At 41.9% G+C, this 21067-nt stretch overlaps 1 protein-coding gene across 1 annotated transcript in view; it reads right to left on the bottom strand.

The window, feature by feature from the left end:
- The window catches only part of LOC120999043 (SPHK1 interactor, AKAP domain containing), a 268238-nt gene extending 253632 nt beyond the window's left edge, over positions 1-14606 (bottom strand). The window contains exons 1-2 of the mRNA XM_040429919.1: positions 14575-14606; positions 13638-13752 (exon numbers count right to left, since the gene is read on the bottom strand). Of these exons, the coding sequence (XP_040285853.1) occupies positions 13638-13752; positions 14575-14606 (147 nt within the window). The remainder of the gene's footprint in view (positions 1-13637; positions 13753-14574) is intronic.
- Positions 14607-21067: the final 6461 nt, after the last annotated feature.

The following is a 21067-nucleotide window of genomic DNA, read 5'->3' on the forward strand; positions in this document are numbered from 1 at the left end:
GAATGCTCTTTTAAGTGTGCCTTTACTGTAGCATCTCAATCAGCTAACTAAGGCAAGTACACGCTCCTAATGAATGTTGGATTCTCATTTTAAAATATGATCTGTTTAGCAACGGAGACACACCACTAAATGGCTTCTGCATATATTTTAGATAAATAAATAACCAAATCATTTATTTCAAATCAGATCTCTTTATTCTCAGACACGGAACCTCATAATTGAATTACTTTGCCTAATTACAGGTTATTAAAAGGAAAATAAGCTGTGGATGGATGGTTGCTGAGAGCAGAGACCTAACAGAAGGCATTCTGAAGAGAGCAGCTCAGCTTCCAGCAAGTGGAGGTCTGGGAAAACTGATGGTGCATTACTAGGTGCAATGAGCAGTTGCACATTTAGCATGAAGGTGAATGAGTCATCTGAACCACTCTGAGGAATCTGAGGGTAAGCTATGATTTGAAGATTTTAGAGCACAGACTGTACAGAATGGTTCTAGCATTAATAATACCTTAGCAAATAATAATGTATTCATTTATCAAGACATTTTTTGCATGGGAGTCAGTGGTACAATAAGGCCCCCTATGGTATGATTACAGGTAAACATTTTCATTTTCCAAAGTCTTTTGGAAATCTCTGCATGTTTTATATTTTAAAATTCCTTATTTAAAGTAAAACTTTTGGGGTTCTACAAAAATGACAAATGTTTAGGCAAGGGCTTCTCTGTGAATTTTAGTGATCAGAATGTATCCCTATAGGAAGAAGTCACGTGAAAATTGGAGACCACTTTTTACCCCAACAGAAAAACACTGGGGGTCGTCTTAGGCTGGGTTCAAATCACATTTTCCCCATCAGTTTAACGTATACAAAAAAACGTATACGTTAAACGAATGTCTCAGACTGATGCCATACAATGGCATCCTTCACCATAGAGTTTCATTATAAAAAAAGTATACTAAAAAGTACTATTTAAGTACTAAAAAGTACTATTTAAAAAAAACCGTATACTATTTTACTGGACTCTGCAGGATACAAGAACGTGGTGTGCTGCGTTTTTGTATCTTTTTTTTCTAACGTATACGTCAAACGGAGAACGGAGGCATAAAACGTGATGTGATCCCACCCTTACTTTCTTTTACTCTCCTTTTGGTCTGGCTTTTCTGTTGAAAGATGCATCTAATTTATGACTAAGGGTGCATCCCATCATAAGTTAGGCGCACCCTCAGCAGTCTGTGTGCCTGGTGGAGAAATTAGACCAGCCCCTGACTAAAGTGTTTTTTCGCCTACATTTACATCTGTTTCCAGGCATAAATGTTGGTAAATTTTTCAGGGCCAAAATCCCAGCCCTGGCCTAGCCCCAGGCATGCCCCGCCAGACCCTTGACACTCCTGTGTCAAACGTGGGGTCAAAAATACCAATGCGCCAAAATATAGTTGCATGGGTGCTCAAAAATATGCAAAAGGGGGTCATGCAACATTTTTATGCTAAAAACTGGTGTAAAAATGTTTGTAAATGGCCTCACTGAGGTCGCAGGTTGGTTTTGTTAATCCCTTAGTGACCACCCTGTTTTGGGCCATACTGACCAAGCTATTTTTTTCATTTTTTCATTATGGCCTTCCAAGAGCTATAACTTTTTTATTTTTCCATCTATAGCTGTATGGGGGCTTTTTTATATGCAGGACAAGTTGTAGTTTTTAATGGTGGCATTTTGGGGGTACACATAACTTACTAATTAGCTTTTATTAACTGTTTCTGGGAGGGGGGGTAAGAAAAAACAGTTTTACTATTTTTGCGCAATAAAACCCCTTTTTTTTTTAAAGAAAATGTTTTTTCATTGCCGCATTCCAAGACCCATAACTTTTTTTCTTTCCAAAAAGCTGTGTGGGTGCTTGATTTTTGCAGGACGACTTATAGTTTTCATCGGTATCATTTTGGGGTACATACACTGTTTGATCGCTAATTTTTTTTCTGGGGCAACTAAGCAAAAAGCAGCAATTCAGAATTTTTTTTACAGCGTACATCATACGGGATAATGTACATAATATTTGCATAGTGTGGGTCATTATGGACGTGACAATATTAAACATGTGGAGGATATTTTATTTTTTTAAATTTTTTTTCCATTGAAAAGTATTTTTTCAATAAAAAAAACGTACTAATTTATTGGAATTTTTATTTAATAATTTTTTTTTAAACACAAGGGGACAATAATAGACGATATTGTTCGCTTCAAAAATATATTTTACTATTCCTGTAGTGCAATGCATTTTTTTTATTTTTATGTCAGTGCTATACTGACATTGACCAGCAGGCTGCACCAGAGAGGTGCAGCCTTGGGGGAAAAGCTGGAGGCAGGCCTGAGGCATACACCAGACTCTGGCCTACCTGCACTGAGATTGGCACCTCACAGACTCCCTCTGTAACAGCTTACATGCGGCAGACACCATTGCCTGCGACATGTAAGGGATTAAACAGCCCAGATCATTGCTCTTGCCGCTCCGGGCTTTTGCAGCAGTAGCATGGCTCTCATGTGAGAGCTGAGCTCCCACTCTCCACTGCATAATAGACCTGTGCAGCGCTTAGACTAGGCTGCTGTGAAAAGGTGGCGGCCCAGCCTAAGGCCCCTTAGTGACGGCCGTAAAAAGACTTATTGGTGGTCACTAAGGGGTTAATCTGAGATTTTCCTGTCATGTGAAGGCCTAGTTTTTTTTTCACACAATAGCCAAATCAAGAACTTGAGCGTATAGAGAAAAACTATATTGGAAATATTTATACCTCTTGCATGTTTTGGACCCACTCTCGACTGTATGAAGGTGATCTAAAGCTGTATTAATACAGAGAAGCAATAGAGCTGCACTAGAAGTCCACAGTGTACATCCATGTGCCTCTAATTTCACATTATTTTTCCACAACTAACTCTGATCCAGCCCTTTGCAGTAGGTTGCTAGGTGGTGGCTGACTCCACCCCTAGCTCTAGAATGTTCTAAGGGAGTCCTAGAAGGCAGTTGAGAGGCGTAAGAAGATGTGCCTTATGCTCCTTCTTCTAGTCCTCAAGGTTCAGAGACTAACAGATCTCTGTGTAAATTTGCTACAGCAAGAAAAAGATAGAAAAAAAGGAGAAATTGTGATCTTCATGGCCGAGCGAAAAGACTCAGTTAGTAAGGTAACTTTTACTGCCATGGAGGACTTACTGTTAAGACACCCTACACATTTAAGCAACGACCTTGCCAGTCGTATCATTCAACCTTTATGCCACTGTGTACATTACAGGTATAATTGCAAAAGTACAGTCACCAGCCATATACTGGCAGTGTAGTGGTGCTAGCATAGAAATGAATGAAGTCGCAGTATGACTCGCACGTGTGCTGCGACTGCGACCCTAGTATCGCAAGAATTCCAACACTGCTGGATTTTTGGTGATACTGAGGTTGCAGCCGCACAAAACGTGTGAGTCGCTCTGCGACCCCATTCATTTCTCTGCTAGCATCGCACGCTGTGATCATGGGGCACGACAGATCTTGCGCGACCAAGATTACCATGTAGCTGAACCCTTAGGCCAGACTTAGACGAATGAGTTCAATGCAAGAAACATGCTACGTAATGCGTGTTAGGCTACTTTCACACCTGCGTTAGGTGCGGATCCGTCTGGTATCTGCACAGACGGATCCGTACCTATAATGCAAACGCTTGTATCCGTTCAGAACGGATCCGTTTGCATTATTCTTTTTAAAAAAAGTCTAAGTCAAAACTGATCCGTCCTGACTTACATTGAAAGTCAATGGGAGACGGATCCGTTTTCAATTGCACCATATTGTGTCAGTGAAAACGGATCCGTCCCCATTGACTTACATTGTAAGCCAGGACGGATCCGTTTGGCTCCGCATCGCCAGGCCGTCACCAAAATGCTGCAAGCAGTGTTTTGGTGTCCGCCTCCAGAGCAGAATGGAGGCGGAACGGAGCAAAACTGATGCATTCTGAACGGATCCTTATCCATTCAGAATGCACTGGAGCTGAACTGATCCGTTTTGAACCGTTTGTGAGATCCCTGAAACGGATCTCACAAACGGAATTCAAAATGCCAGTGTGAAAGTAGCCTTATCCAGTTCTGGCTAATAATGTTTTATAATGCTGTGTGCCCCTGCCAGACCTGTATCTACTGAATTACACCAAAAGCATTATGTCAGAACAATTCAGTCGATTCCAGGTTTGGCAGGGACACAGGTCAGAATGAGAAATCATGCTTACACGTGCAGTGTGTTTCTCGCATTGAACTCATTCATTTGAAACTAGCCTTATAGACTAAGTATCAGCAAGTCATAATGCAACTGCAGACAGCTTTTCCTCTATGTAAGTGCTGAAAGCCGAGAGGAATGAAAATGTAGAGATAGGCTGAATTTACACAGGGCTTTTTTAATAAATAAAACATTAACAGGAAAACCTAATTGGAAAAACCGCATGTGGTTGCTCAAAAATGCAACAAACATGCAAATGCCCTGTGTAAACCGAGCCATACCGGGCAGATTAAGCCTTCTGTGTATCTTGTGCATGCTCTGTGTTAGCCCCCTGCTGTATTTAGTGCTCTTTTATACATTAGTTCACAAGGTACCACCATATACTGTTAGAAATGTATTGTCAGTTTTATGTAAAAAAAAAAAATATATAAGTGTACATTCACACATTTATTGGCGGCATACATAGGGGCCAAGAGCCTTTGTGTAATCATGTACTGCTTTAGTAATCAGGTAAATTTGTAAATCATGTAAATTTGACATTTTCATGTAATTCTCTTGTTATATTCCTTTGATATCATATTAATTGTCTGCCTCATCCTTTATCATGTACCCATCGCTTTGGCAATACATTGGGCAGGGGACATGTGGGAGCTCACCCCCCTGTGGGTTCTGGCTTGCACCCTTCCCTATGTATGCCCCAACCAAGCCTACTGCTTCTGAGTTATTCTGATTTTTTTTCAGCATTTTTTTTACTATTTTGTATCCATCAGCTTGAAAAGGGTTTCTCACTATAGAGCTCGAAACGTTGCACTGATGAATAGATTGCACTGAAATGCACTTTTCTACCACTGGTGTTAAAAGTAAGAATTGAATAAAAAAGCAATGATATGAATTCTCTGGTGTGCTGCCTCCTACTATAAATGGTATAAGAGTACTATCGGCCTTCCCACGCAAGACTCTGAAGGGTAGAGTGCTGTGGTCAATATCCTGTATACACATGACGAACATCAGGTCCTGCTGTCTCCAGTGCAGAGCGAGTGTGAGTGTTGAGGTGAGTATTTTATTACTGTCACTCACATGGGTGGGATGGGGTTGATGTGGAGTCTGGGGCATTATATATATTGGGGGCATTTTATATACAGGGCGCACCATAGGGCATTTTATATACAGAGGGCAGGGCACTATGAGGGCACTTTATATACAGGGGACACTATGGAGGGCATTATAGACAATAGGGGCACTACAGGGGGAACATTATAGATACTGGGGGCAATATGCTAGACATTAATTTACAGTGTGGGCACTACACAGGGGCATAATATATTCCGAGGGCTCTTCAGGGGTTGGAGTTGAATGAAATTGCTGTTTAAAATAAAATGGACAAATTTACGCAAAATGACCATGAAAACCTGACAGTTTATCCGTTTTTAACATTCATTTTTTTCCACTGTCATGTAAATGTAGCCTAATATAATTTCCTAATCATTTCAGGCCTTCTGCTTGTTGTCAGTGAATGAGAATGCTCTTGTTTATACTCATAGGCTGAAAATTTGTCTGATCATGGGGCTCAAATGGGTGAATTGCCACTTACAATCTCTGATATATTTGGGGTTGTGCAGTGCGAAGATATTGATGACCTATCCACAGGACAGACCTTCAATATCATATTAGCTGTCTGAAGAGGTAGTGAAAAATAAGGCTTGTATGTCTCATATTTCACATACAGGGTGGGCAACCTGTGGCGCTCCATCTGTTGTGAACTACAACTCCCAGCATAGAAATAAATGGACCATGCTGGGAATTGTAGTTCACAACAGCTAGAGTGCTGCAGGTTGCACACCCCTGATATTATAGAGTTTCAGCTTATATCTGGAGCTTACAGGTTTTTCAGCAAAAAACCCAACAATAATGCATGTGCAAAACACGCCACATAGAACACAAAAGTGCTGCAAAACTCTAGAGAAAACCCACCCACAGGGCTGGAATACACATGGTTTCTATAGGGAAAAAGACCTGGAAAAAAACACAAATTTCTATTTTTTTAAAAGAAAGCCACTAAAAAAGCACAAAAGACCTTATATGCAAAAAATGCATGTGCTTTTTCATAACTTTTTTTGTGCTAAAAAAATGCTGAGCCAAATGTGTGTTTGAAGCCTAACAATTGAATAATACAGAGAGAGAGAGAGAGAGAGACAGAGAGAGTTGTGTAATGTTTACTTTACTAAGGGAAAGTCTAGATGCACTGGGGCCGACCCTTCTGACATCTACCATACCTCACTTTAATAACCTCCAACTCTGAAGTCTGGTGGAAATGGCCACAGCGGCACATTAATAACCAATCCAATAAATACAAACATTCTGTATAACAATGAATGGACATGACATTTTCTGATATTATATCCCCCATATAATCGACACTATAAAAATACACTGTCGGAGGAGTCCCTAGAAGGCATCTTGAGCCAGCCTGTAAATGACGTGAACACCATCCACATTTATAATGCTTTCCTACTTTACCTCAGTTGTGCTTCACCTGACCCGAGGGCATCACTGTTTCAGAGACCTGCACCCCTTCCTGTGGAACCTACTCAATGGAATATGAGTCAAGCTAGACAACCATCCCAGGACCAAATATCAACTGCACACTGAGGGGAGATGAACGCTCTTGATCCCCTTCATCCAGGTTATCCACCACAGATGCCTCCAAAGACCACTCATATTCCTGCCAAGGTGGTCAGTTCTCCACACGCTCCAGGCTTGTTCAATCCTGTCTTGGATACCTAAAGTCCACACATCTTGCCCAATCGCATTTGAACGGACTCCATCTGGTCCCAATAACTCAGCAGAAGCATACTCCAGATCACGGTGACGCACGACAAGGTCATCGTTTCAAGCAATAAATGTCCTGACAACCTTCTTAATCTTTGCCCATGTCTAATTCAAACTACGAACAAGATGAACAAAGGATCCCAGCAGTCGCGTCTTTGTGAATCAAATGTCTTTTATTCCATAGACCAGGACCTGTCGATGAAGGCACATTGCCGAAACCTGGTCCTGGTCTATGGAATAAAAGACATTTGATTCACAAAGACGCGACTGCTGGGATCCTTTGTTCATATTACTGTGGATTGACGTCCTCTCCCGTGCAGCGTGCATTTGAGTGAGTGCTGGTTTCCCCACATCTATAATTCAAACTACGGACTGACCTGGTCTGCCTCCAAGCCCTATACTGTATCTACTGAGAGAAATATGTAGCCATAATATTCCCATAAAAATCACAATTCAATTGATTTAATTAAAACCATACCATCGATATGCAAAAGGGGCAGTATATAATTCCTACGACTGATCAATATGTAACACCACAAATGCCATAGAAGATGACAGTGCAGACAGTGGTATGGCGGTAAATAACGCACTCATATAGCAGCCAGTTAACAATGGGCACTGATGAACAAGTAATTGAAATAGCAGCAGTAATAATATATAAAGCGTCTATAATCTCCACTATAAGTAGCTATGTGTGGGGCTAGCAGCAGTAATAAGGTCTGAAATTACAACAACCCCCGCTGTGTGCTGGCACGCTATCTCCTCCAAATAGTGGCTCTATAACACAAATACTATCCTATAGATGGCCCATGATTTCCAATAGTTAGAATAAAATGCCCAAATAACCATCTAACAGTCTCAATGCACATCGGATACCCGGTCACCTCAATGTTTCGCGTCAACTTCGTCAGGAAATAAACACAAACCCACAACATCCTACACGACAGATGAGGACGCACATAAAGTCTAAAATGCCCCGATTCCCTTAGCCCAAACCGTTTAATGATCTCTTAAGGCTAAGCCCACCTCGCTGCCTCAGTAGCTGCCCCGATGCGAAAGGAATGCGAAGAACTTACAAAAAACCTTCACAAACTGAAACTTAGCCAAAAATGTCACATCTTCATGGATCAATAGGGGACCTAACGCAGCCGGACGAATCCACAAGTATGTTCTAAAACAAACCACAGAGCCGGCGAGACAAAACAGGCAAATTCGAGCACCCCTGCCTGGTCATAGGTGCAGATTTACAAGTTCAAAATCCGCACAAATTTCCTTACGGATTTATGTGTGTTTCTACACAAATCCACATCAAAATCTGCATGTGTTACTGGCGGATTATGTTGCAAATTTGATGTGATTGTACCGACGATCTCACCCGTTGGTTGAAAAGGGTGAAATCTGCACAAAAATTTGCAGAAACAATATGCATACTGCAAATTTCAGCTTGGTTTTTCATAGCCCCAGCATGAAAGCCCTTCAATGCCTGCCGCACCAGTAATGGTTTAGTGATGTCTGATAGACTGTTATGGGCACATTTATTAAGACCGGCATTTTAGACGCTGGTCTTAATAAAGCCCTAAACAGGCGGTGGATCCGCTGAAGTTATGAAGATGCGCAGGCCTCTCCATAACTTCAGTGCATCCAGCGCCAGTCCTAAATGTACGACGGCTTCTGAGCGGTCTTACATTTAGACCCTTCTCTGGCGTTGAGCAGCTGGGTGATGCGTGCCAAGAAGAGTCCTTTCAGCCGCCTGACGAATCCGGCCCATCTGCGGATCAACCGGGGGCTGCGTCTGGGGGTGAGTGTGTCACCTGTTTTAGCATCTTTGTCAAAAGTTTTGTCCTCCTTGCAGAGTTTGGTCCCCCCTTTACCTGCGCCTGTGGGTCCGTCCGCTTTGGCGGGTAACGTTACTGATGCGTGGTGTGCAGGTGATCAGGGGAGGGGGGGACGGGACTCGGATAGTGAGGACTCCCTTCCTTTGCTGTTACCTTCTAGGGGGGAAAGGGGTGGCTGAGATTTCTTATAAAGAGCCGCTCCCTTGTGATGTCTCACCTCTGGGCTTTCATTTGTCCATGTCTGTAAAAGAAACGATATGGAGGAATGAATTCGTAGACGTCTTATCTTTGTTACCAGCATTAAAGGAATTTATTGCTAAGTTAGATAGGCGGGATGATAAGACGGAGGAGGATAGGAGGCGTCCGATCCCTCGGACGTTTAATAACTGATTACAGGCTTATTGTATATTTTGCAGTGTGATGGGTGAGAAGTTCCCACAGAAATGTTTGGGTTTATTTCAGCATTTAGACAATGTTTTAGAAGCCTATAGGAATTTTGGTGGGTTGGGTTGGTTTGCATATGATGAGGGCGTTAGGCAACGGCTGGCAGTTTACCCTAGCATGCGATGGGGCACAAAGGACGTGGGGTTGTTAAATTTGTTGGTTCCACAGCGTACGTCTTTTTCTGCACCTAAGCAGCAGCCAGCAGTGACAGGGCAACAATCCGGGCTGAGAAAAGGCACGTGCTTTGCGTTTAATTAAACGCAGTGTCGATGGCCTTCGTCCTGTAAATACAAGCATGAATGTACATTCTGTGGGGGTATCCACCCCATGGTCCGTTGTTTTAAAAGAGACAATTTACCCAATCTGCCTTCTACCAGGGAATTTATTGCAAAGAGCATGGACGCCAGTAAAGTTGGAGAGCATGCGTCCTTGGCTAGTCGCATGATGGTCGGCTCTGCTCCTTGAGGGTTTTGGGGTAAGGATTTCAGTTACCGGTTTTCTCTGGATTGGGTTGTTTATGAGGAATAACTTATCTTCGGTAGCACAGTTGCCGCTGGTGGTCCAGGCGGAAATTGGAGAAGGAGTTGGCATTGGATCCGGATCGCTGGTCCTTTCCTATCCCCTCCTTTTGCTAATATCCGTATTTCCCCGTTAGGGGTGGTACCGAAAAAAGAGCTGGGTACTTATCGTTTAATTCATCATTTGTCATTTCCTTATGGGGCATCGCTGAATGATGAAATTGATAAGGCATTGTGCTCAGTTAAGTATGCAACTTTTGATTCAGCAGTGAGTCTGGTGCGTAGCTATGGCAACGGGGCTTTGATGGCGAAAGCGGATATCCAGTCCGCTTTTCGCCTATTACCGATCCACCCATCTGCTTTTAGTTCTTTGGGTTTTCATTTTCAGGGTTTGTTTTATTTTGATAAGTGTCTACCAATGGGGTGTTCGTTATCTTGTTTTTATTTAGAGGTTTTTTCTTCCTTCCTTGAGTGGGTGGTGGCGGCTAGAAGCATGCGGGGTGCTGTTACACATTATTTAGACGACTTCTTGTTTATTGGTCCAGTGAACTCTTCGGTTTGTTCAGATCTGTTAGAATCCTTTTTTAATATTTGTTCTGAGTTTGATGTTCCTTTGGCGTTTGACAAAACTGTGTATGCGGTTAGTTGTTTGGAGTATTTGGGTATTGTTATTGATTCTGAAAAATGTGAGTTTGTTGAGTAGAAATTCAGTCTCTAATAGGCCTTTTAGCGTTTGCCTCTAGAGTTATTCCGATGGGTCGTTTTTTTGTAGGCAGGCTGGCAGCAAAGGTGGCGGGTATGCGCAAACCCAGTTTTTTCATGTACACTTAGGCAGGGAAAGTTAAAGAAGATTTGTCAATGTGGTTGGAATTTTTTCAGCAGTTTAATGGTCGTTCGTATTGGCAGGATGATTTTGTCTCCGCTCCAGCTTTGGATTTGTTTACAGATGCAGCAGGGTCTTGTGGTTTTGGAGCTTATTGGAAAGGTCATTGGTGTGCCGCGAAATGGCATCCATCATGGGTTGAGAATGGGGTGATGAAAAATATTGTTTTGTTGGAATTGTTTCCCATGGTGGTGTCTTTAGTTTTATGGGGTAAGTTTTTTGCTAATAAGAGGATTTTTCTGCACACTGATAACAAGGGGGTTTTGTTTGCTATTAACTGTTTATCGTCCAAGTGTTCATTAGTTGTTAAGTTGTTGCGTCATTAGTATTGTTGTGCTGACGCGCTCTCTCGTTTTCAGTTTCAGGTTTTTCGCGCATTGGCAAGGGGGGCCGACCTAGAGGGGGGAGGAATGTCCTCTTTATCTTTGGAATCTGATTTGTTCCTAGGTATGTCCTATCTGAAGGTCGTCTTTGGCCCCGGCTACTTGGTCAGACTATGTCCGTTCTGTGGGGGTAAGTGGTGCTGTTTTGTGAAGTTTATGGGATGGTCCCCTTTTATAGGTGATGAAAGTTCGGCCTTATCCTTTTGTTTGTATCTTTTTAAGGAGCAGTTGACGCATGCAACTGTGGTGCGGGTTTTGGCAGGCGATATCCTTTTTTTCTTAGAGTTTTGGGTGTTCCTGTGTTTTTAGATTATTTTATGGTTAAGCAGGTTCTGAAGGGTTACAAAGTGGGGTAATTGTTTTCCGGATAATAGGTGTCCCTATTTTCCCACGATTTATTGTCGTCATATGTCAGGTAACGTCGCTGATCTGCGATAATGCATATGAGTCGTTGCTCTTTTCCTTCAGTCTTTGCATGCATGTTTTTTGGTGCGTTCAGGATCGGTGAGATCTTACCTAAAAGTGGTACATCTGATGCGGGTTTGGCCTGGTCGAACGTGAGTGTGCATAGTAATTATATTTGTTTTTTCTTCCTCGTTCCAAGACGGATCGGGTGGGTAAGGGTTCTTGGATCCGAGTAGGTAGAGTCCAGTCGGGTGATATCTGCCCTGTAAGTATTCTGTTACGCTACTGGCATTGTAGGCCGGCAGGTGGGGGTTTTGTTTTTTGTTCATGTTGATTTCCTCACCAGTAACGCAAATTTCAATTTAGAGCAGTTTTGAGTAAAATGCTTGAAGGAATTGGGTCTGGAGGATTTTAAAATCACGTCTCATTCCTTTAGGATTGGGGCTGCGACTACAGCGGCCCGTTTGGGGATGAGTAAGGCACGGATTAAAAGGTTGGGGAAGGTGGTCTTCTAATCGTTTTCAGCTCTATATCAGACCGTCACTTCAGGTTATTTAATGCTGTTTGTTTCTCTTTATAGTTTTTACAGGAAGCACTGTATGGATCATCGGCCATTCCTTCGTGCACTGGGCCCATAGAAGAGCATTAGGAAGATCATACGGTGACAACCTTTCCTGGTCTACAGATGATGTTCGAATTTTTTGGAACGGGGTTAGAGGATTGCGTTGGGAGGGGGTGCTAGATGTAATCCTCGAGATGTGTGCTTTATATCCTGATCCGGATGTTATTATTTTTCATGCAGGTGGTAATGACGTGGGTAAGGTAGGCACTATTGAGTTGGCATTTAGTATGAAACGGAGCTTAGTCAGAGTCTGGCGGTGTTTCCGGACGCTCGTCTGATTTTTTTCTGAATGGTGCCGAGATTGTCTTGGCTGTCTCATGCGAATTAAAGTTTTTGGATAAAATTAGAATTCGCGTAAACAGGATCATGGCTCGTTTTATGCCACTAGTTTGGGGTTTTTCTTTTAGGCACATGGACTTGGAAGGAGGTTTGCCCGGCCTTTACTTTTCAGATAAAATTCATATTTCAGAGATTGGCCGGGATATTTTTTATTTGGATTTGCAGACCATGATCGAATTAGCTTTGGATGGGGTGGGGCCCATGCCCCCTGCTTAGGTGGCATGGTCTGTTGGGTAAGGTCGCTCGCCAATAAGTGGTAAGCGGATGAGTTGATTCATGTATTTAGGTCGAGCTTATGGCTGGCCTAATCAGTGGTTATTATGATTATTATTTATTATTATTGGAATTTTATGGTTATTTAATATTGAGCTGTTCTTTAATAAAGTTGGCCGTGGCCTATTTGTATCCATTATATAATGTGTCCATGTGGCTCTTTTAATTTTATGGTTATTAGGTTTCTGGTGGGGTGGGGTCAGTATAATCTATAATCCCATGGTGAATGAGACGGGTCTGCTGGCCCGTCCCCTTCACTGCCCATGCAATGCCCACAATTTTAGACCTCCTGTGAGCAGGGCGAAGTCGCTGAATATTTAGGTTTATTTAAGCATTGTTAATTACCCCCTTAGACTTGCACCAAAAATGCTAAAGTGGATACCCGACAATTAATCCTGGACAAACCATTACCATATGCACACCCAATGAAGTAAAGGAGCAACAGATCCCAATCATCTGAGTCACGATTGCCACCCAGGCTTCGAACCAGGTCCTTCCACACCTGCCAAAGCTGACTGTACACTCTACACGTGGCACTGCTCACCGATCTTTTAACAAAAAACCAGCTGGATGCTAAACCAAGCTCCAGAACCACTCCAGACAAGGGATCCCTCAAACCACTGATAAAATCTGGCTCACTGGAATTGAGAAATGGAATCGGCAACATGTAGAGCGACAAAATCAACATTCAAAACCAATCCCCTCACCACTAAATGGCTCAATAACCATAGCTATCATTAAGCTCCTCATCTCCCTTTATGCGCCTCTTTTCATTCCCCTGCAGTCCATTCCAGGGTCTTACTTCATAAAATGAATAAATCTTAGTTACATAAAATTGAAAATCTTGGTAACATATGAAATATAGGTTCACTGGACTTACTTTTTTGCATGCGGTGATGGAACTGCCCAGGTTGCTGGTTGATGTGTCATTGATGCTGTTACCTCCACTGTTGCCATCTTTGTCTGTGGGTCCATACATGGCTGACAGGTCACAACTGTTGAAATAATACAGAGGCAATGTAAGTGTCAATCTGTGGGTGTATGGTATGTACTTTCATTGTGCTGAATATGACAAACTTTTACTGAAATAGCTGAAGACCGTAATCTGTGATCACACTGGCTTTTCACACATACTATTTAAAGGGGTTGTCTCACTTCAACAATTGGCATTAATCATGTAGAGAAAGTTAATACAAGGCACTTAATAATGTATTGTGATTGTCCATATTGCTTCCTTTGCTGGCTGGATTTATTTTTCCATCACATTATACACTTCTCGTTTCGATGGTTAGGACCACCCTGCAATCCAGCAGCAGTGGTCCTGCTTGCACTCTATAGGAAAAAGTGGCGTCCTATACGCACTTTCACGGTCCTGGCCACTAAGGAGGCCGGTTTGCTTTTCCATATAGTGTGCAAGCACGACCACCACTGCTGAATTGCAGGTGGTCACAACCATGGAAACAAGCAGATAGGAAAAAAGTGCTGTCCTATACGCACTTTCAGTGTCCTGGCCACCAGGGAGGCCGGTGCTTTTCCCTATAGTGTGCAAGCACGACCCACCACTGCTGAATTGAGAGTGGTCACAACCATGGAAACAAGCAGTGTAGAATGTGATATAAAAATGAATCATGTCAGCAAAGGAAGCAATATGGACAATCGCAATACATTAGTAAGTGGCTTGTTTTAACTTTCTCCTACATGATAAATGCAATTTTTAAAGGTGAAACAACCCCTTTAATTTATATGCACCAGTAATCATGTGCTTGAAAGCCATACCCCCAGGCTGTGGTAAAATAGCATTTCTGGCAGACCTTTACCTCCTCCTTAGGCTACGTCTACACGACGACATTTGTTGCGCGACATTTTGTTGCACTAAATGTCGCGCGACAATTTTTATAATGGCAGTCTATGGTGTCGCACTGCAACATGCAACATGCTGCGACTGCGACGCAACAGTCGCAGAAAATCCATTCGAGATGGATTTTTCTGCGACTGTTGAGTCGCAGTCGCAGCTTGTCGCATGTTGCAGTGCGACACCATTATAAAAATTGTCGCTCGACATTGGTGCAACAAAATGTTGCGCGACAAATGTTGCGCCCTATCTGTCGTGCGACAAATGTCGTCGTGTAGACGTAAGTCTTACTTACTAGCATTGTAGTTGGTAATTTTGTGGTAATTTCAGGTCATGTAAGCCCCTCCCTGGTGGAATTTCCATAAGCCCCATCCATTTTGGCCTGGGACTACCTGAATTTGCCAGTACTGTCTTTGAAAATTAGGGACAGTCCCTGCAAATTCGAGACTGTTGCCAGCTTTGCTCCACATTGAAATAAACTTTTACACATCATTGACCAAGTCAGGGGCATATCATAGAACCCCACAGCAATACTTTGTATGAGTCCCCTTTCCTGCCCATGAAATTTCTGCAGAATTCAAGATTTTTGTTTATTAACCCCTTAATTAATAGATATTATTCTAGGCTGCTGCTTTTTATGGCAACCTAGAATAAGCGCTGCATGGGTCTCCTGTGCAGCAGAGAGCAGGAGCTCAGCTTTCAAATGAAAGCCAGGTCCCTGCTGTAAGGGCCCTGATCGGCCGAACCCATTAGATGCCAGTCAATAGTGACCATGACATCTACATGGTTTTGGGGGCGGCGGAGGCATCAATACCCTGCAAAGTAGATTGTGGGGTGCTGATGTCTGTACATGGCAGCCGGAAGTCGAATGAAGGATCTCAAGTCTGGCCTGTGTTATACCTCAATAGGCTGTGCCATAAGCTGGCAGCATAGTACACTTTACTACATAAGTAGTACGTTGTACTTTGTGAGCAATTAAATAATCACAAGTTAAAGTCCCCTTGGTGGACTAATAAGTGGTTAAAAAAAGACATAAATAGTTTTATTTAAAAAATCTTCAAGCTAATACACACACACGTATACCTTTTTTCATTGAAAAACATATTTGGTATAGCCGCATGAGTAAGGACCTGAGCTTACAGTTATCGCGTAATATATCCCGCACGGTGAACGCCGTAAAAAACACAAAACATTGCCAGAATTACTATTGTTTGCCTATCCGCCACCAAAACAATGCAATTAAAAGTACCCTAAATTGAAACCAGCGAAAAGTACAAGTTGTCCCCGAAAAATCAAGCCCCAACAGAATTATGAGTTTTGAGATGCAGCAATGCAAAAACATTTTCTTTTCTTTTTTTTTTAAGAAGGGTTTTATTGTGTAAAAGTATTCAAACTTAAAAAATATATATATATATATATATATATATATATATTTGGTATCACAGTAATCATATTGACCCAGAGAATAATGTTATGTTATTTTTGACGCAAAGTGAATATCACAACATTTGTAACACAAAAAGGCAACGGTGATATTGATGTTAATAAAAGTTAATTAATAATTATATGTACCCCAGAATGATTTCATTAAAAACTGAAACTTGCTATGCAAAAACAAGTCCTCATATGACAACATCAATGAAAAAAAAAAAGTTATCGCTCTTGAAATGTGATTATAAAAAAAAGAAAAAAAATTGCTTGGTCACTAAGACCCATATGCATACAGGATGGAAGTTGTTAAAGGGGTTGCCTGCTTTTTTCAATATCAGATCGGCAGGGGGGCAACTTCCATCCCCACTGATCAGCTGTTTGAAGAGATTGCAGTGCTTGTGCAAGTGCTGCCTTCTCTTCACTGTTTACCAGCTCACCGTTGCAACTGCAGTGGTGAGCAGGTGTAATTACAACAACGCTGTACCATTCACTTCATGGGGATGGCTCCTTCCTATTCAACAGTGAAGAGAAGGCAGTGCTTACACGAGCACTGCACTCTCTTCAAACAGCTGATTGGTGGGGATCCTGAGAGTTGGTCCCCCACTGATCTGATATTGATGACCTATCCTGAGGATAGGTCATGAATATAAAAAACGTGGACAACATCTTAAAGAGAATTTTTTTAACTTCTCCATAACCACCTCACGTCATTTATGTTGGGTCCTTGCTGCAGGTAGGGTGAAGGACCTATGGTAAGTGTAGCCTTAGCGTCTTACAACACAGAGTAGTTAAGGAAGACTGGCAGCAGTTTCTGGGTTTGTCAGTTGTAGTTCTGGACAGTAACCATAGTATTTCCCTACATTGGCATTTTAAACACCAGTCTTGATCTCCTGTCTGCTGTTGTAATCTGCATCACATCACATACACTGCCTGTCCAAAAAGAAAGTCACCACCTGGATTTAACTAAGCAAATAGTTATGAGCCTCTTATTGGATAATTAATGCATGGGCGATTATCTTTCAGCTGGCAACAAGTTATTTAACCCCAACTGGTGCAATGAGTTGCTTCTCATTTCTTAAACAACCATGTCGAAAGACACATCTCGTGGTCGTGGAAAAGATGTTAGCGTGTTTGAGAAGGGCCAAATCATTGGCATGCATCAAGCAGAGAAAACATCTAAGGCGATTGCAGAAACTACTAAAAATTGTGTTAAGAACTGTCCAAGGCATTATTAAAAACTGGAAGGATAGTGGGGACCCATCATATTCGAGGAAGAAATGTGGCGGGAACAAAATCCTGAATGATCGTGATTGGCGATTGCTTAAACGTTTGGTGAAATCAAATTGAAGAAAAACAACAGTAGAACTCAGGGCTATGTTTAATAGTGAAAGTAAGAGCATTTCCACACGCACATTGCGAAGGGAACTCAAGGGATTGGGACCTAAACAGCTGTGTAGCCCGTAATAAAAACCACTAATCAGTGAGGCAAACCAGAAAAAAAGGCTTCAATTTGCTAGGGAGCATAAATATTGGACTCTGGAGCAAAGGAAGAAGGTCATGTGGTCTGATGAGTCCAGATTTACCCTGTTCCAGAGTGATGGGCGCATCAGGGTAAAAAGAGAGGCAGATGAAGTGATGCGCCTACTGTACAAGCCTGTGGGGGCAGTGCTATGATCTGGGGTTGCTGCAGTTGGTCAGGTCTAGGTTCAGCAACAGTATGTGCTCCAAGAATGAGGTCAGCTGACTACCTGAACATACTGAATGACCAGATTATTCCATCAATGGATTTTTTCTTCCCTGATGGCACGGGCATATTGCAAGATGACAATGCCAGGATTTATCGGGCTCAAATTGTGAAAGAGTGGTTCAGGGAGCATGAGACAATCATTTTACACATGGATTGGCCACCACAGACCAGACCTTAACCCTATTGAGAGTCTCTGGGATGTGCTGGAAAAGGCTTTGCGCAGCAGTCAGACTCTACCATCATCAATGCAAGATCTATGAGCTATGCGCTGATGTAAATTTCAGCAATAGTTTATGTCATTTCCTGGAGTAAATTATAGTAAATTAGGTAAGCCATTGAAAGCCATGTCGCTACTGCTAAATAACCACCCCTTTTTATCTTTCCAGAAGTAGCAAGAAGCTCAAAAAGTAAAAAATTATATTGTAAATATGGAGTATGGCATAATTTCAACTTTATTATGCCTCTTTTGTGGTTTAGGACCTTTAATAAATGTGTCCATATGTCTTGCTTGAATTTTACTTCTTAAGCCTATAAAAAGTCTACCAAAGCTTCTCGCCATCCATCGGTCGGGTCCCCTCTCTTCAAGGACCTTATAGCAGTCCTATAGTCTAGCTTATTGTTACTGTATGTACATCCTCAGTTATGTCGTTTCTAAAAAGAAATAACCAGCTTGAATTTTTAAATGATATTTCAAGTAATAAGGTACAAGAATATACGGTAATGAGTAGGATAAGTGCACAGAAAACCAAATAAATATATTCTGGTTTAACTAGATCATTAGAACAACATAATCATTTAGATCGGGTTGCTTAGCTGTTACTAATCAACTCATGCCTGGATAACCTTTCTCAGAAGCGCCACAGGTTACATAAATCAGTACAGAATATTTAGAAAATTGCATTTACTCCTCACCAGGGGAATCTATTTCAATTAACTACGCAATGGTATATATTCCATGTTCAAAATATCATCCTCACCTGTGATCACTAATCACTTTTATGGAGCTTTACAAGAATATGCTGTAGTTTGTTTATATTATTAGTTGGCAACTACTCTTTTAGTCACCGGTGCTGGTGTCAGTAGAAGAAAAAAATTCTGGCTGGTGGGCAGACACTTTGCTGAAGGACATGGATATCATATATAAGCTGGCAGCAGCACTTTTTCTATAGCCTTAGGTCTAGAGATGAGCTATTCGATTCCAAACGAATCAAATTTGACCAGAAATTTTGACCTAAAATTCAAGTAGCATCCGAATCTGAATATTCGATGATTAGATTTGTCCGAATTTGAGAGAGAGAGAGTGCCAAAGTCTTCCTAGGATTATTGAGAAAAAATATGAGTCCTAGGAGACCTTGGAGTGTCATACACAGGCCAATTACAGCACTTTCAGTTTAGGTAGAATTGATTCGAACTTGAATCGAATTGGTCCACTGATCGAGCCGAATTAAACCTACTTAGGTCATTGTTCATCCTCATTGACCCTTTCTGATATCAGGTTGGTAAACAAAGAATCCCTAAAGTCTACCTGTAGATTGACAAAACTTTTGAAGTATCATAGCAACGTATCAAAGGTTTTGATGATCGGTGGGGTGTAAATGCAAGGACCTCCACCGATTGCTATAACAAGGAGAGAGAAGCGCTCATGTAGAGCTGAATGGAAAGTCTATGAGCCTGTCTTGATTCCATCTCCTGTAGTAAGGAGAAAGAGCTGTATGTAAGCACTTTTCTCTCCTTGTTATAGCAATCGGGGGCTATGGAGGGTATCAGCACCTGAAACCTCACCGATCAAAACCTTTGATATGTCTCTATGACATATCAAATGTTTTATCAAACTACGGGTACGTTTTAAGGGATAGCACTCAATTTATTCTTGGTAAATTGTGTCTTTAATTTTTTTGTATTCTGCCCCTAGATCGCATCAGGGTACTTGAAATACAGAAACGGGCCTTTATTGTGCACCCTTTGTCAAGCTGAAGCTGCAGCGTGCACCGAAAGAGCCTGACGGTGTTATTGGTGGTATATTAAAATGGGTTTTCAAAACTGGACAGACACTTTAACTTGAAATCCCTGGATCCCAAAGCACAATCGCAAACAGGACCCCATCTACCATGTACAATTTATAATACTGGTGTATTCTTATTTAGCAAAGGTTCCTTCAGGCCCCCTTCACCTGGAGAATGACTGATATTTATGTAACCCTGTCACAAAGTTCAGGCCAGCAAAGTTACTTGTAGATCAGTCAGGTTTATAGCCCTCTATACTGGGTACAGTATGCCGGAGGATTTTACAGTTACATTTTCAGGAATTATGCAACACCTATGGATATAGGGCACAACTCTGACATTTGCAGGTGCAAACAAAAAACTGATAACACTGATAGCAAAAAGGCACACTGCTTGGAAATATACGTAAAACATATCAACTTTATTGTAAATCCATCTAATTAAAGCTACTTTCACACTCGCGTTTGGTGCGGATCCGTCATGGATCTGCACAGACGGATCCGTTCAGATAATACAACCGTCTGCATCCGTTCAGAACGGATCCCTTTGTATAATCTTTAACATAGCCAAGACTGATCCGTCTTGAACACCATTGAAAGTCAATGGAGGATGAATCCATTCTATTGTACCATATTGTGTCATAGAAAACAGATCCGTCCCCATTGACTTACATTGTGTGCCAAGGACGGATCCGTTTGGCTCAGTTTCGTCAGACGGACACTAAAACGATGCAAGCAAAGTTTTTGTGTCCGCCTCCAAAGTGGAATGGAGACGGAATGGAGACAAACTGATGCATTCTGAGCGGATCCTTTTGCATTCAGACTGCTTTAGGGCAAAACTGATCCGTTTTTGACCGCTTGTGAGAACCCTGAATGGATCTAACAAACGGAAAGCCAAAATGCCAGTGTGAAAGACACAAATAAAGGTATCGACAAGTTGCCCCAGCACAATCAGCTCTGCTATATCTCTATATATATGACAGCTGCCCCAGCACACTCTGCTCTGCTATATATATATATCTGTAAGTATTACTATACAGTAGCTAGATATATAGAGATATAGCAGAGCTGAGTGTGCTGGGGCAGCTGTCATGTGTATAGATGTAGCAGAGCTGGGTGTGCTGGGGTAGTTGTGTATAGATGTAGCAGAACTGGGTGTACTGGGGCAGCTGTTTTGTCTACAGATGTATCAGAGCTGGGTGTGCTGGGGTAGCTGTTATGTGTATAGATGTAGCAGAGCTGGGTGTGCTGGGGCAGCAGTTATGTGTATTGATGTAG

The sequence above is a fragment of the Bufo bufo genome, chromosome 4 (assembly GCF_905171765.1).
Source record: "Bufo bufo chromosome 4, aBufBuf1.1, whole genome shotgun sequence".
NCBI classification, from domain to species: Eukaryota; Metazoa; Chordata; class Amphibia; order Anura; family Bufonidae; genus Bufo; species Bufo bufo.